Here is a 16569-nt window from a genome sequence, read left to right on the forward strand (position 1 = left end):
TGGCCTGGAACTTGCTGCCTACAAGGGTAGTGGAAGTGGAGGCAACAAATTATTTCAAAAGGAAACTAGATAGACACTTGAGGGAAATTAACTTACAGGGCTACAAGGATAGAGGGGAAGAAAGGGGCTGAGAGCCAGCATGGACTCAATGGGCTGAATGGCCTCCTTCTCTGCTGGAATCACTCTATGAGATGAATCATCTGCTAATTTGTTTTGGGGGTATTGACTAATGGAGGAATGTCAGCAGGAAAACCACCTGCTCCAAGAAGGACAAGCATTAGCAGAAGCACACGGAGGCTGAATGTCAATGTGACAAGCAGAGAAACATCACTGGTAGTCCTACATAAAGTTTGAAGGACAAGGAAAAGAAGCATCAGTGTCATCATGTTATTAAATTAGTGGACCAAGGCATATTGACAGCAAGTACTGTAAGAGAGAGTCCACCAATTCAGTACAATGCTCGGAGCAGAGACATTTCACCAAGTCTAGTCTTACACTATACTTTATAGGAAACATAATAGATGGATTAATCAAATTACAAAGTTTTCAGATATGTATTACTTTGAAACAGTTTTAAAGTATTGGTGACAAATCAAGTCTTTTAGCATAATAATCTGGTGAAGTCTGCTAATGGTTTTGTTTAATTTTGCCTCTAATAATCTTGACTGTACATACACTATCAGGATACTACTTGCCCATGTATGGATTTACTGGTTCTACTGCACACTTCCACAGGAAGCAGAGTAATTGATTGCCTAAACTATGCTCTCTTGCAGAATAATTTGTAAATATGTCATGTTTGTGGCACATTGCAGCAGCCACAAGTTGAAGTATCTTCTCCCGACACCCTTCACAGTCACTTCACATACTGACCAGTGAGAGTGTGGTAGTGGTTAGTGCATCACATGAACTAAAGGACCTACGTGGAATCAGGGCTGAACTTGCAGCGCAGAGCATAGCGTTTGTGAGCTGGGATTTTGGTCTTGGGAATAAGCTGGGTGACGTCGTCGCCAATCCCTCCTGTCAGGTTCCACACATAGCAATTACCCTGGAGAGGAAAAAAAAGCAGAGAAACATGGTGCGATGCAGGCAGCAACATCAGTTGGACCATTGGTTGCGCAGCTACCACCCACCAGCACAGACCCCGCAGCTCCCCCACCCCACCCTACCCTCACCCCAGCACAGGCCCTTCAGCTCCCACACTCCCAGCCCCCAGCATAGACCCTGCAGCTCCCACCTCCCCCAGCACAGGCCCTGCAGCTCCCATCATCCAGCACAGATCCTGCAGGTCTCATCCATGCTGCTACCTATGAAAATCTATGCTACTCATGGTTCCAAGTCACTTACTGAACTATTGATTGCTGCCATGTAGCTTGCATCTGGATCAATGTGCACTGCATTGACTGAAACATCTGGTTCAGGAATCAGCTGCTCGTTGTGGTCAGTTTTCAGGTCCCAGATGTGAATGGCTCCACTCTGATCACCAACAATCAGCTCCGCCTGCAAAATAATCCACATGGTTCAGAGTCCAAAGCAGAGTTTTACACTTCACAATGAGGATAGGAGGGTGAACACTTGAAGATTCCTAGAACTTCTTTTGGTTATCTCCACCTATCACTGGCCCTTTATCCAGCTCTACTTGTCCCACCCCCCTTAAACCAGCTTATATTTCACTATTTTTACTTAGTTCTGTTGAAGGTTCATTCGGACCAGCTTATATTTCACTATTTTAACTTAGTTCTGTTGAAGGGTCATTCGGACTCGAAACGTTAACTGTGCTCCTCTCCGCAGATGCTGCCAGACCTGCTGAGTTTTTCCAGGTATTTTTGTTTTTGTTTAAGATTCCTAGAACTGTTGCTGTTAATGTTCTTGAGTGCTGTGCCTGATAATTCTACAATGACATTCAGACATTTGACATCTCTAGGAATGAGGGACTTATCGAGAATCTGGGGTTATTCTCCTTAAAGCAGAGAAGTTTAAAGGTAGATTTAATAGGAGTTTTGATAGATTAGATAAGGTAAAACTGTTTCTACCAGGAGGAGGATCAGAAACCAGAGGATACAGATTTAAACGCCTTTGGCAAAGAAACAGGGGAGATTAGGGGAATTTTTCTTTTACAAAGCGAGTTACGATTTGGAACGCACTACCAAAAAGGATAGTGGAAGCAGACTCTATATTAATTTTCAAAAAGAAATTGGATATATATTTGAAAAGAAAAAAATTAGCAGGCTATGAGGAAAGAGTGGAGCTAGTTGGATAGCTCTTTCAAAGACCAGCATTGACATAATGGGCTGAATGGCCTCCCTCTGTGCAGTCAGATTCTATCATTAACCCAATCTTTAAAAGAACATTCTATTTTCCTCATATCCCAAGATATGGAGATATGGTTAGTTATTGAGGTATACATCAGCATCAGAACTCAGGTCACGAGCTGCCCTGCCATGCTCTGACCACTACTATCCAACCATTGTCCGACTTTAGCATTGCTATCTCCTTTCCAGTATTAAGATTTATTAGGAGTAACAAGGTTATTAACTAATAGAGAAATGGCAGGGCTGCTCCAACCTCTAGAGGGCACATCCTTTGCTATGTGGGAACTCTAGGACACTTCCCGTGTCCTGGATAACCATTTCTGCAGGAAGTGTCGTCAGTTGCAGCAGCTGGAGCTCCAGCTTTCGGAACTTGAGCAGAAGTTGGCGTCACTGCAATGCATCCATGAGGCTGAGCTTCGTGGGTAGCACGTTTATAGATGTGCTCACCCTCCAGCTTAAGAGTTTGCAAGGAGAGAGCGAATGGGTGAGCACCAAACAGTCAAAAAGCAAGTGGCAGGTAGTGCAGGAGTCTCCTGGTTGCATCCCACTCTGTAACCAATATTCAGTTCTGAACTGATGAGAGTGATAGTTCATCTGGGGAGTGCAGCCAGAGCCAAGCCCATGGCACCACAGGTGGCTCAGCTGTACAGGGTGGTACAAGAAAGACCGGAAGAGCAATCGTGAAGGCAAGCTGATAGTTAAGAGAATAGATAGGTGTTTCTGTGGCCACAGACATGAATCCAGGATGGTATGTTGCCTCCTTGATGCCAGGGTCAAGGGTGTCACTGAGCAGCTACAGAGCATCTTGAGGGAGGAGGGTAAAGACCCAGCAATCGTGGTCCACATGAGTACACGTGACATAGGCAGAAATAGCATAGTGGTCCTGCAGTCAGAATTTAGGAAGCTAGGTCGGAAATTAGCCAGCAGGGCCTTAAAAGTAGCAATCTCTGGATTACTCCCAGTACCATGTACAAGTGAGTATCAAAATAGGAGGATAAATCAAATGAATGTGTGGCTGGAAAGATAGTGCAAGAGGGGAGGGCTTTAGGTTCTTGGAACATTGGGACCGGCTCTGGGGAGATGGGACCTGTACAGGCCAGACGGGTTACACCTAAATAGAGTGGTACTGGAGTTCCTTGTAGGGCATTTTCCTTATGCTATTGGGGGGTTTAAGCTAACTTGGTAGGGGTGTGGGAACCAGGAGATAATATCAGAGAGGAATACTAGGGTGCACAGAATACTGGGAGAGATAGATCGCACTAGAATAAAAAATAAGTAGTTAATAGGTGGGGTCAGAGTAAGGGAGTAGGTAATAATGTCTAAATCAAGTTTACTGTGCTGTATGTGAATGCATAGAGTGTGGTAAATAAGATTGGTAAATTACAGGCAGGTTGCCATATGGAAATACAATGTTGTGGCTATAACAGAGACCTGGCTCAAAGAAGGGCAGGATTGGGCATTAAATATTCCTGGATACAAGGTGTTCAGGAAAGATAGAAAAGGAAAAAAAAGGGGGAAGGAGTGGCAGTATTCATAAGGAGAGCATCAAGTGCTGGAGAAAGAGGATGTCTTAGATGAGCGTCGAGGACAGAATCTATTTGGCTAGCGCTATGGAACAAAAATGGTACAATTACATTGCTCGGTGTAATCTATAGGCCATCAACTAATGGGAAGGATGTAGGGGGACAAATTTTCAAGGAAATTACAGAGAGGTGCAAAAATTATAGAGTGGCTCTAAGGGGGGACTTTAATTATCCGAATATAGACTGGGCTAGTAGTAATGTAAAGGGTAGAGAGGGGCAAAAGTTCCTAGAGTGTGTGTTCAGGAAAATTTTCTACAACAGTATGTTTCCAGTCCAATGAGAAAGGAGGCACTGCTAGACCTGGTTCTTAGGAATGAGGTGGATCAAGTGTCAGTAGGAGAACATTTAGGGGACAATGATTATTGTATCATAAGGTTTAGGCTGATGATGGAAAAGGACAAAGAACAGTCTCAAGAAAGAATACTTAACTGGGGGAAAGCCGACTTCAATGGGATAAGAACGAATCTGGGCCGAATTAATTGAAATCAAAGATTGGCAGGGAAAACGGTAGCTGATCAATGGGCTACCTTCAAAGAAGAAATAGTTCAGGCACAGTCCAGGTATATTCCCTCGAAAGGGAAAGGTAGGGTAAACAAAGCCAGAGCTCCCTTTATGACAAAAGAAATAGAAATTAAGACAAAGGAGAAAAAAGTATGCTTATGACAGGTGTAAGGTAGAAAACACAAATTGAGAACCAGGCTGAAAATAGAAGGTTCTGAGGGGAGGTGAAAAAGCAAATAAGAGAAGCAAAGGGGACATATGAAAAAAGACCGGCATATAAATGGTAAAGGGAGAAGTAGAGCCGATTAGGGACCAAAAAGGGAATTTATACATGGAGGTAGATGGCATAGCTGAGGTATTAAATGAATACTTTACATTTGTCTTTACCCAGGTCATGGTTAAGGACAAGGTAATTCAGACACTAGAAGGGTTTTAAATTGATAAAGAGGCAGTATTGGACAGGCTATCTGTACTTACAAGTTGATAAGGCACCAGGAGCGGATGAGTTGCATCCAAGAATATTGAGAGAAGTGAGAATGGAAATTGCAGAGGCACTGGCCATAATTTTTCAGTCTTCCTTAGACTCTGGTGCCAAGGACTGAAGAATTGCAAACCCTTGTTCAAAAAAGGGTGTACAGATAAGTCCGGCAACTACAAACCAGTCACAGAATCACAGTGCAGAAGAGCCCTTCGGCCTATCGAGTCTGCACCGACACATGAGAAACACCTGACCTACCTGCCTAATCCCATTTACCATCACTTGGCCCATAGCCATGAATGTGATGACGTGCCAAGTGCTCATCCAGGTACTTTTTAAAGGATGTGAAGCAACCCGCCTCCACCACCCTCCCAAGCAGTGCATTCCAGACTGTCACCACCCTCTGGGTAAAAATGTTTTTCCTCACATCCCCCCTAAACCTCCTGCCCCTCACCTTGAACTTATGCCCCCTTGTGACTGATCCTTCAACTAAGGGGAACAGTTGCTCCCTATCCACCCTGTCCATGCCCCTCATAATCTTGTACACCTTGATCAGGTCGCCCCTCAGTCTTCTCTGCTCCAACAAAAACAACCCAAGTCTATCCAACCTCTCTTCATAACTTAAATGTTTCATCCCAGGCAACATCCTGGTGAACCTCCTCTGCACCCACTCCAGTGCAATCACATCCTTCCTATAATGTGGCGACCAGAACTGCACACAGGACTCCAGCTGTGGCCTCATCAAGGTTCTATACAACATGACCTCCCTACTTTTGTAATCTATGCCTCGATTGATAAAGGCAAGTGTCCCATAAACCTTTTTCACCACACCACTAACATGCCCCTCCGCCTTCAGAGATCTATGGACACACACACCAAGGTCCCTTTGTTCCTCAGAACTTCTTAGTATCATGCCGTTCATTGAATATTTCCTTGTCAAATTACTCCTTCCAAAGTGTATCACCTCACACTTCTCAGGTTTAAATTCCATCTGCCACTTATCTGCCCATTTGACCATCCCGTCTATATCTTCCTGTAGCCCAAGGCACTCAACCTCACTGTTAACCACCTGGCCAATCTCTGTGTCAACCGCAAACTTACTAATCCTACCCCCCACATAGTCATCTATGTCGTTTATATAAATGACAAATAATAGGGGACCAAACACAGATCCCTGTGGTACGCCACTGGACACTGGCTTCCAGTCACTAAAGCATCCTTCTGTCATCACCCTGTGCCTCCTACAACTAAGCCAATTTTGAATCCACCTTATCAAATTACCCTGTATCCCATGTGCATTTGCCTTCCTTATAAGTTTCCCATGTGGGACCTTGTCAAAGGCTTTGCTGAAATCCATATAAATTACATACACTGCACTACCCTTATCTACACATCTGGTCACCTCCTCAAAAAATTCAGTCAAATTTGTTAGGCATGACCTCCTTCTGACAAAGCCATGCTGACTATCCTTGATCAAACCTTGCCTCTCCAAGTGGAGATAGATACTCTCGCTCAGAACTTTCTCCAATAGTTTCCCTACCATTGACGTGAGACTCACTGGCCCACAGTTCCCTGGCTTATCTCTATAACCCTTCTTAAATAGCGGAACCACATTAGCTGTTCTCCAGTCCTCTGGCACCTCCCCCGTGGCCAGAGAGGAATTAAAAATTTGGGTCAGAGCCCCTGCGATCTCCTCCGTTGCCTCCCTCAGCAGTCTGGGACACAAATCAGTTTAGTAATTAGTCAGTTTAACTTCGGTGGTGAGGAAACTTCTAGAAATGATAATCCAGGACAAAATTGTCAAATGGACAAATGTAAGTTAATTAAGGAAAGCCAGCATGGATTTCTTAAGGGAAAATTATGTTTAACTAACTTGTTGGAGTTTTTTGATGAGGTAACAGAGAGGATTGATGAGGGCAATGCTGTTGATGTGGTATGCATGAACTTCCAAAAGGCATAGATACAGTGCCACACAATAAACTCATGAACAAAAAGGTATAGCTCATGGAATAAAAGGGGGTAGGAACATGGATAGGGAATTGACTGAGTGACAAGAAACAAAGAATAATGGTTAATGGATGTTTTTCAGGCTGGAGGGAGGTTTGTAGTGGAGTTCCCCAGGAGGCAGTGTTAGGATTCTTGATTTTCCTAATATATATTAATGACCTAGGCCTTGGTGTACAGGGTACTACTTCAACGTTTGCAGATGATATGAAACTTGGAAGCATTGTGAGGAAGATAGCGAAGAACTTCCAAAAGACATAGACAAGTTGGTGGAATGGGCAAACAGGTGGCAGATGAAGTTCAATTTCATGCAATGCGAAGTGATTCATTTTGGCAGGAAGAACATGGAGAGACAATATAAAATAAACAGTACGATTCTAAAGGGGGTGCAAGAGCAGAGGCATCTGGGTGTACATGTATATCAGTCATTCAAGATGGCAGGACAGGTTGAGAGAGTGGTTAATAAAGCATATTGTATCCTAGGCTTTCTTAAAGCAGCATAGAGTACTAGAGCAAGGAGATTATGTTGAACTTGTATAAGATACTAGTTTGGCCTCAGCTGGAATATTGCGTCCACTTCTGGGCGCTGCACTTCAGGGAGGATGTGAAGGCATTAAGTGCAGAAAAGATTCATGCGAATGGTTTCAGGGATAAGGAACTTCACTTGTGAAGATAGACTGGTGAGGTTAGGACAGTTTTCCTTGGAGAAAAGAAGCCTGAGAGGAAATTTGATGGAGGTATTCAAAATCATGAGCGGTCTGGACAGAGTAGATAGGGAGAAACTGTTCCCACTGGTGGAAGGATTGAGAACGAGAGGGAACAGATTTGAAGTAATTGACAAAAGAGGCAAAAGCGATATCAGAAAAAACTTTTTCATGCAGTGATTGGTTAAGGTCTGGAATGCGCTGCCTGAGATTATGGTGGAAGCAGGTTCAACTGAAGCATTCTAAAGGGAATTAGACTTTTATCTGAAAAGGGAGAATGTGCAGGATTATGGGGAGAAGGCGGGAGAATGGCACTAAGGGAATTGTTCATTCAGAGTGTTGGTGCAGACACAATGGGCTGAATGGCCTTCTTCTGCACATTAACAAATCTGTGATTCATTCACTTCCTTACATTTCATTTCCTCAAGAGATGGGGTTAATGTCAATTAGGCTGCACTTTTCGCTCATTCTTTCTGTCCTGAAGTAGTTATGATATAGTGATACTTTTAGAGCTGAATAATTCGCCAGAATTCAGAGAGCAGAGTCACCTAAGTAATGTAGATCTGACATCACTTTTAGATCAGATTGTGAGGGTTGGTGTGCGGGGAGCACGGCTTCCCTTTCCTGCTAGATGTTAGTGAATTGGGCTCTTCGTGGTCATTTTTAATGGTGCAAGCCCATGATTGATCAGATTTATTGAATTCAGCTTTCTACAACTAAAGGTGATCCTCTCCTCAACATGCGTACGACTTCCAGCACTTAAAAACTTTGGTGTAGCATCATAACCATTACCAGAGCATTCAATCCTATTCAACACCTTCATTTTCATATAGTTCAAAGAAAGTTTTAGCCCTTAGACTGTGATCTTGTGAGTCAGCAGGTGCTGAGACAGGGCAGGTGAGGTCAGGCTGGATCAGATCACAGGTTCATTAAGTACTGACAAGCTATGAAGAGACTGCAAAGTGCAACAGCGCCACACACTGGCAGGCAATGCATACTGTGGGCAGCTTGAACGACTGATTTCCAGCTTCAACTCTTTTCATGTCTCCATTAGAGAACAAACACAGGGCTTCTCAGCATGTCCTGCAGTTTAGGTATTGGGTAATGTTCCCTCTTACCTGATTGGGATGCAGGCAGACACAATTGATAGGAGCGTTGACCTGGAAGATTCTTTGACACTGCAGGTTACGTGACCTGTCAAGAGAGGATTTCAGTCTAAGTTTCAGATGGACAATAACTTGCATTTAAATAGCACCTTTAATATCATAAAACGTCCCAAGACACTTCATAGGAGCATTTGCTAGGAAATAGAGATAGCTTAAGTTAGTTATATGTGTATTTGGGTGTGTTAAGAATAAAGATATATCTTTAATGTTTAAGTTTGGTCTATATTTCTGTATTTGTCTGTTAAGAAGAGAAGCTGAGTTTTAGTTTCACTTTAAAAAGTACCTGAATTCTAATGAGATTTTTATGATTCTTGAAGAGAGTAAAGCAAACAAGGTTAGAAAAACTGCTGTTGCCAAGCAACTGGAGGCCCCAAAGAGAAAGAAGGGTAGTTTTGAGTTCAGATGAAAGCAGTTTGAGTTCAGTTGGAAGCAGGTGCCAGAGAGACTGGACAACAGAAGGACAGATAGCAAGTCCTAAACTGAAGTTGAAGCCAGGACCCCAGAGAGACTGGATACTGGGAGAGGGAATTGCAGAGAGGACAGATTTCCCAAAAGAACTGAAAGGTCTTAAAGCTAAGGAGTGAGACAGAAAAGAGGGGTCCCAAGAGGAGCTTCAGGTTAAAGGAAGAACAGGAGACCATAAGAAAATGTCCTGTTCTGTGGAAGTGACAGTAAGGAGCAGAGAGGAAGGCTCCAAGCTTCAAGCTAACAGGGAGAAAGTTGCAGGAAGTAGATTTAAAGCGATATAGGCATGCGAGTAGTCAGGAGGTCCAAGGAGACAGTTGAAGATCCGTAACTCTTTACTATGGGCATGTGAAGCAGTAGTGTACTGTTGACGGCTGAGTCAGTGAGAGAGAGTGTGTGAAAGAAAGCTTGAAAGCATGCAGCGATCCAGGGAAGAGGAACATTGGAAGGAGAGTTCAAAACCCTGGAGGTGGACCCTTGTGGAAGGCGTCTGAGAGAAAGCGTTGGTTTGGGAGAAGATTCCAAAGCAAGTTCTTGGAGAGTGGAGACTGGAAACCCTCATGTGAAAGACAGAGTTCAATGGGACTGGTTGGCTCACGGTGTGACAAGCATCTGCGGGGAGCTGAGAGATCCATAGCATCTGTTTGGGGTGGCATCTGTCACTTGGTTTCAGAGTGTGGCGTGTCTGACTACAGGTCGCCTATTAGTTTACATGGATTGTGGACTTACCATGAACATTAGAGTATAAGATAGCTTTTGTAACTTGTGTTACAAAATCTGTATACATCTGTAAAGGTACAGTTGTGGATGAAGGAGTATTGTAACACAGTTCATCTTTTCTTATTCAATAAATGTTTTATTCTTTTGTTAAAAGTTCATCAGCTGACTCTGTTCTGTAGCCACTCTCCACATATCTAAACAAAAGATAAAAGTTAGGATCTATCAAATCACCCAGGGATTTGGCTCATCCAGTAGTAACATCAGCTGGGATATAAATATAAAGCAAAATATGACACTGAGTAATATAAGGAGAAATTAGGGCAGGTGTTCAAAAGCTTGGTCAAAGAGGTAGGTTTTAAGGAGCATCTTAACGGAGGAATGTAAGGTAGAGGTTTAGGAAGGGAATTCCAAGCTTAGGGTCCAGACAGCTGAAGGCACGTACACCAAAGGTGCAGCGATTGAAATTGGGGATGCTCAAGAAAGCCAGAACTACAGGAGTGCAGAAATCTTGTTAGGTTGTGGGGCCAGAGGGGGTTACAAAATTTGGAAGGGTAAAGGCCATGGAGGATTGTCTGAACTTGAAAAAACATGGTGGATAGATCTGAAGATTCAAGAGAGAAATAAAAGTGGATTCAACAGCAAATATACCTCTAGAGAGCTAATACAAAAACAAAAAACTGTGAATGCTGGAAATCTGACAAGAACAGAAAATGCTGGAACACCCAGCAGATCAGACAGCATCTGTGGAAAGAGAAACAGAGTTAACGTTTCAAGACTTATGATAAAAGATCATCAACCTGAAATGTTAACTTTGTCTCTGTCTTCACAAAGGCTGCTTAACCTGCTGAGTATTTCCAGCATTTTCTATTTTTATATCTATAGAAGGATATACTGTGGAGACCTTTTGCTGGATGCATGGCACTAGTTTCTTATGTGAATAAAGACGATTAAGTGAAGTCATTGTGAAACTAAAATCCAGATGGAAAAGGAGGAGGCAAGTGAAGTGATTGGAGATGGACCTGGGGGTGAAGTGGGGGATCTGGAGGCAGTGAGTCAAATAAAATATATTTGGGAGCTCAATAGTGAGAAATATGATTAGTGAGCTTTATAGCTAATGAGCAGAATTTTAATCACTGGAACCACTCGTTTTGGCAGCAGGGCCCAAAAGACAGTAAAGTGGGTTTTGCCATGGCTCTTTAGTTCAGCCACAGAATTAGCATCCCACCTTTGGGATTCCCAACCAATTGGAGTGGATAGTGGAGTGGGTAGATCTGCATCTGAGTATTAAAACATCAATATTTAAAAGACAATGCCTTGACCAGTGTCGACCTGCCTAGTTTTGAATTTAAATAAAAGCTTGGCAGTTAACTGTTCCCTGGTGTATTCTCCTTGGCAACGACTCTATCAGCGTCTACTTGCCAACCAATCAGCAACCTTTTCTCATGCAATATAAATTGTTATTCCCTTTGAAATTTGGTATTCCTGTGAATCTGTCCTAAAGCAGCAGCTGTTCTGGTTGAGTTTTTAAAGGATTTCTAGGCAGTCATTTTCACAGGCCCATCAATCTCCATTGTACTCTCAACCCTGTTAACCCTCTAAGTTTCAGAGTGCATGGGAAACCCGCATGCTGGCAGTTAAAGCCAGAAGGAGGGTTAAATCTTCAGATAATTTCCTTTCTGAATATCTAAATCACTGACTTACCAGTCCCACGGGGGTTTTTCACACACTTCGAATTGCGCACCAATTATATGTGGAGGTGGGCAGGTTCATATTGACTTCCATGACATTTTCTCCTTCTTTAATGCCTTCTCCACATGTACATACATATGTGCCCCCTCTTGTAAGTTAAAATTCACCCCAATGTCACTAAGGCTGTGCACTATTTTCCAGGGCAATTGGAAGAGATTTTTTTTTAAATCATTATTTAATGAGGGGGAAGGAGTCAAACTACTGGTGATACTATGTTAGGACATTGGTGAGAGTCACTGCTGCAAATCCATTTCCTACTAGTTATGTATCTCAGGGTTTTCTTTCATTTATAAATTAACAATCCTTCTGCCTTTTCTAAACAGTTCATTCAAACTGCAGATATACTACAACTTTCATAGCACTGCAGCACAATTCATGTATTTCAGTGATGGAAAAAGTGGCAGTATAGCTCTGGGGTCATATCATCAATCCTTAGTAGTTGTAGGTTTTGAAATTTTCAGTGGTAGTAAAACTTTGGTTTTATGAAATTCTAACAGCTGGTTATCAGATGAATGCATTGTGTCATGATGTCAAGAATGACAGCATGAAGACTGCAAAACCATTCCTCAGCAAAATTGTTTGCTATATGTTGAGTAAAAATGTCACTTTAAACACATGCATGTGATATGATGTGCATATAAAAGGGGGTACATTAACATTCAGACATCCATAGGATATGTCTGCTTAAAGGTTAGACACAGCTTCAGAATTCAAATGTGAATACGAGAATAATCTGTATCCATGGCTGTGACAAAAGTTTAAAGAGGTTGTGGGCTCAAGCCCCACTCCTGACACTCGAACACAAATCCAGGCAGACACTCCAGTGCAGTACTGAGGAAGCATTGCACTATCAGAGGTGCCGTCTTTCAGGTGAGATGTTAAAACTGAAGCCTCATCTCACCTCTTGAGTGGTCATAAAAAATCCCATGGCAATATTTTGAGGAAGAGTAGGAGAGTTCTCCCTGGCAAATATTGATCCCTAATTCATTTCACAAAGGAAAAAAGATGTGTTAACACATTGCTATTTGTGGAACCTTGATGTATGTAAATTGGCTGCTGCATTTTTTAAATTAGAAGAGATTATATTTCAAAAAGTTCTTCACTGCTTGTGAAGTGCTAAGGATCATCCCAACGTCGTGAACAACAACTGGTATTTATGTAGTGCCTTTAGTGTAATAAAATGTCCCAAGGCATTTCACAGGGGCAACAAAATATGACATCAGGCCATACAAGGGTATATTAGGGCTTTCACTTGCTGGGGCAGCAAACTTACTCAAGCGAAAGGCTGGTTAGGATTGTGGCCTTTGATTAGTGTGTGACAGTCCATTACTGTAGTATTCATTTCTGACCACAACGGTTATCTCCTTGGTTAGGGAAACCCTAAGGATTGTTGCAGGTTTTTTTAAGTTTATTTTTTTAAAGAAGGCTCCTCCAATCTGAATTTTAAAATTTATACAACACTTTCACTTCCTCAAAATGTCCCAAAAAGCCTCACAATTAAGTACTTTTTGAAGAACACTCACTTCTGAAACATAGAAAACGCAGCAGCCAAGTTGTGCACAGCAAGATCCTACAATGGTAATACAGGAACCTATTTTAGAGACATTGTTGAGGGAAGATATATTGGACAGAACATTGAGAAGAAACACACTATTCTTCATCAGGACAATGCTGTAGGATCTTTTACATACACCTGAGAGGGCAAACATGGCGTCTGTTTAATTTTGCACTCAAAAGACAGCTCCCCAACAGTACTAAGGGAAGGCTACACTATCAGCCTAGACTATGTACTCTCAAGTCTCTGGAGTGGTAACTCTTTTGTTAAGATGATGTAACTCTTTTACTTGAACCTACAACTTTCTGACTCAAATGTGAGAATGCTACCAAGTGACCCACAGCTGACTTGTTGTTAATCTCTTGATAAATACCTGAGGTCCCAGATCCGGGCCATGCAGTCCTCCCCACCAGTGTACATCCAACGCCCGTCCTCATGGAACCCCACTGAGGTGATGTTTTTGCTGACCCCATCGTAGTTGATGACTGGGTTTGGGTTGTTGGAATTCAGGTCATACATTCGGATATGTTGGTACCCTACAAGGTGAGACAAAAAAAGTAAGCGTCATTACGTCAGATGACACTTGCAACAGGAGAACCATTTAAACTGCATAACTTGACTCAAGTTGTGCTCCATGCTGCAAGACTAAGCAGCAACATGGTCAAAAATGAAGTCCCTGCTCTTCTAAAAAGTGGGCATAAAACTACACAAATTAAGATGCATCAGACCTTTCCCTGGTGGGCACTCACTTTCACCTTTCAGGAAAATTAAGTGTTTCAGGGCACAAGTAAAAAATTCACCAACCTTGAGCAAGATTAGAGAGTTTAAAAAAACATTCCCTCCTTCCTTCCTTCCTTCCCTCCCTTTCCCATAGGGGGTGGATGTATGAACCTTAGTAATGTTAGGCATACTTCATATGGGTATGCTTCAGATACTAACTCCATTTCAACTACACAGGAGTTGTGTGTCAAATTGTGCTCAGACCTTCATTATTATTAATAATAATACCATTCAATAATCACACATTTCAGTGTGGAGTTTGGTACAAGGATCATGGCCCACAGGGCTGACTAAAAAACATCATGATGAATGGAGTGCACAAGTGCTTGCTATTCTGCTTACCCGCCGCTGCGATCATACTGCGGTCCGGGGTGATTTCCAAGGCATTCACCTGCTGAGAACTTTGTTAAGGAAGCAGAAAGAATGAAGCAGAGATTTACAGTAATTCATAGACCCAGCTCCTAGCACAAGTAACACACAAGGTTTCACTGGTGCCTGCTCTTCACCAGGTGACCACAGGTAGTGGAAAAGCGGGTGGGCAGGGGTCGCCTCAGTCACTCCACACAATGCAGCTGAGCACAACATCACTAAGCAATCAGAGACAGATTAACAGTCACAAGTTGTTACAGGATGTGAACCCAGCCAATGACACCAAGAGGAAGGCATGCTCAAGGCATTGCACAGCTTTAGCTCCATTCTCACCATAAGATGAGTGCTCAAATGATGCAAAATTACAAAGGACAAGAGAATGCAGAAAGAGAGGGTAAATGTTGCAAATCTGAGATAGGAATAAGGAATGCTGGAAATTGACTATAAATTCAGTTCAGTTAGATGGAGACAATGCTTCAAAACCTGCTTCTATTTCAGTTTTTCAGCACAGTTTTTCTTTCTACCTATTTTATATTCTATATTTCTACATACATTCCTATGCTCTTATTGTTTGAACACAGAATGAACTTGTTTTGTTTCACTTAAAAGCAGTGTTCATCCTCAAGAAGCCTCATACAGGAAGCCCCCATGAATTTTAATATCATAATGAGTGCTGAATTCTGCATATTTCTGACATTTCAGGAAGTACACAACCAAGCACAATGTCCACTGTAAATAAAAAATGATGCATCAACTACTGCTTATTGCTGTATAACTGTAATCATGTTTACAAAGCAGGATAGTGTCACCGACTGTGTAACTGTATTAAATTGCTATTTATCTGATCACTATGTATATGCACAGTGATGTTGTTTATGCAACAAGGTGACGGTAATTTACAGTCTTTATAAATCAGTGCTTTATAAACTGGAATCCACGGATCTCTGGGGATCCATAGGGACTTTTCGGGGACTGTGCACAATGGTTGAATGGCATGTGAATGAGCAACAGCCAGAGGCAGGCGTGGTGAGAATCAAGAGATGGGAAAGGGATGCAGCCACCACAAGTGCAGCATAGAGTGGGCAGGCTCTCTCACCTTGGGCAGTGTGCACAGAGGGGTACTCACAGCTGCAGGAAGATCATCAGTTAGACCTGCAGTTACTGAGGCTAGGTGTTGAGGGTTCAGCCTTGTTCAAAGGAGGGAGAATTTAAAAGAAAATATTTAATTTGGATGCATTGGTTTTTATTTTCCAGAGCTCCTTAGATTTTAGAAGAGTTCCCAAGGATTGGACAGGGGCAAACATAACCTTGCTGTTTAAAAAGGAGGAAGAGACAAAACAGAGAATGATAGGCCAGTTAGCCTAACAACAGTAGTAGGCAAAATCCTGGAACTTATTGTTGGGATGGGGTAACAGGGCACTTAGAAAATTATAATATGATTAAGTAGAGTCAACATGGATTTATGACTGACCAATCTGTTTTTTGAGGTTGTAACTAGCAGGATGGATAAAAGGGGAACCAATGGATATAGTATATTTGAATTTTCAAAAACCATTCGATAATTTGTAACACAAAATTAGGACTCATGGGATTTGGAATAATATATTTGTATGAGGTGAGGATTGCTTAAAAGACAGAAAACAAGAAAGTAAGAATAAAAGTAATATTTTCATGTTGGCAGGCTGCAACTAACGGGTTATGGCGGGAATCAGTACTTGGGCCTCAGCTATTTACAAGCCATCTTAATGACTTAGATGAGGGGACTGGGTGCAATATATCCTAATTTGTACATAATGCAAAGTTAGGTGGGAAAGTTAGCAGTGAGGAGCACGCAAAGAGGCTGTAGGGGGATATAGGCAAGTTGGGTGAGTGGGCAAGGACGTGGCAGAGAGAATACATGTGATGAAGTGTGAAGTTATCCACTTTGGTAGAGAAAATAAAAAAGCAGAATATTTTTTGAATGGTGAGAATGTGTGAAATTTTTGCATTCAGAGCGACCTGGTGTCTTTGTACATGAATCACAGAAATATATAGGTACAATCATACCTTAAAGCCAATGTCCCAGACTCCTCCATCACCATCCCAGGAAACATGCCATCTCACCAGCAGGGCCAGAGGTGCCAGCACATTGGTATAGTCAGGAGGGAGTAGCCCTGGGAGCCCCAACATTGGCTCCAAACCCC

General features: G+C 42.4%; 1 protein-coding gene and 1 long non-coding RNA gene across 7 annotated transcripts in view; both read right to left on the reverse strand.

Annotated features, from left to right (window-relative positions):
• LOC144690734 (uncharacterized) overlaps positions 1-16569 on the reverse strand; it is a 371804-nt gene that overhangs the window by 8770 nt on the left and 346465 nt on the right. The gene's annotated exons all lie outside the window — the stretch shown is intronic.
• Positions 1-16569, reverse strand: part of mlst8 (MTOR associated protein, LST8 homolog (S. cerevisiae)) — a 30279-nt gene that overhangs the window by 8770 nt on the left and 4940 nt on the right. For 5 of the 6 annotated variants that reach the window (XR_013578943.1, XR_013578944.1, XM_078558508.1 and 2 more), the window contains exons 3-7: positions 14360-14411; positions 13611-13773; positions 8701-8776; positions 1348-1500; positions 924-1048 (exon numbers count right to left, since the gene is read on the reverse strand). Coding sequence is in view for 4 of the 6 variants with exons in the window: in XM_078558508.1 (XP_078414634.1) it covers positions 924-1048; positions 1348-1500; positions 8701-8776; positions 13611-13773; positions 14360-14411 (569 nt within the window). In the remaining 2 variants the exon portion in view is untranslated. Of the gene's footprint in view, positions 1-923; positions 1049-1347; positions 1501-8700; positions 8777-13610; positions 13774-14359; positions 14419-16569 lie in introns of all 6 variants that reach the window. The other variant, XM_078558510.1, reaches the window with a different exon arrangement.

Source organism: Cetorhinus maximus, chromosome 15, assembly GCF_964194155.1.
Source record: "Cetorhinus maximus chromosome 15, sCetMax3.hap1.1, whole genome shotgun sequence".
NCBI classification, from domain to species: domain Eukaryota; kingdom Metazoa; phylum Chordata; class Chondrichthyes; order Lamniformes; family Cetorhinidae; genus Cetorhinus; species Cetorhinus maximus.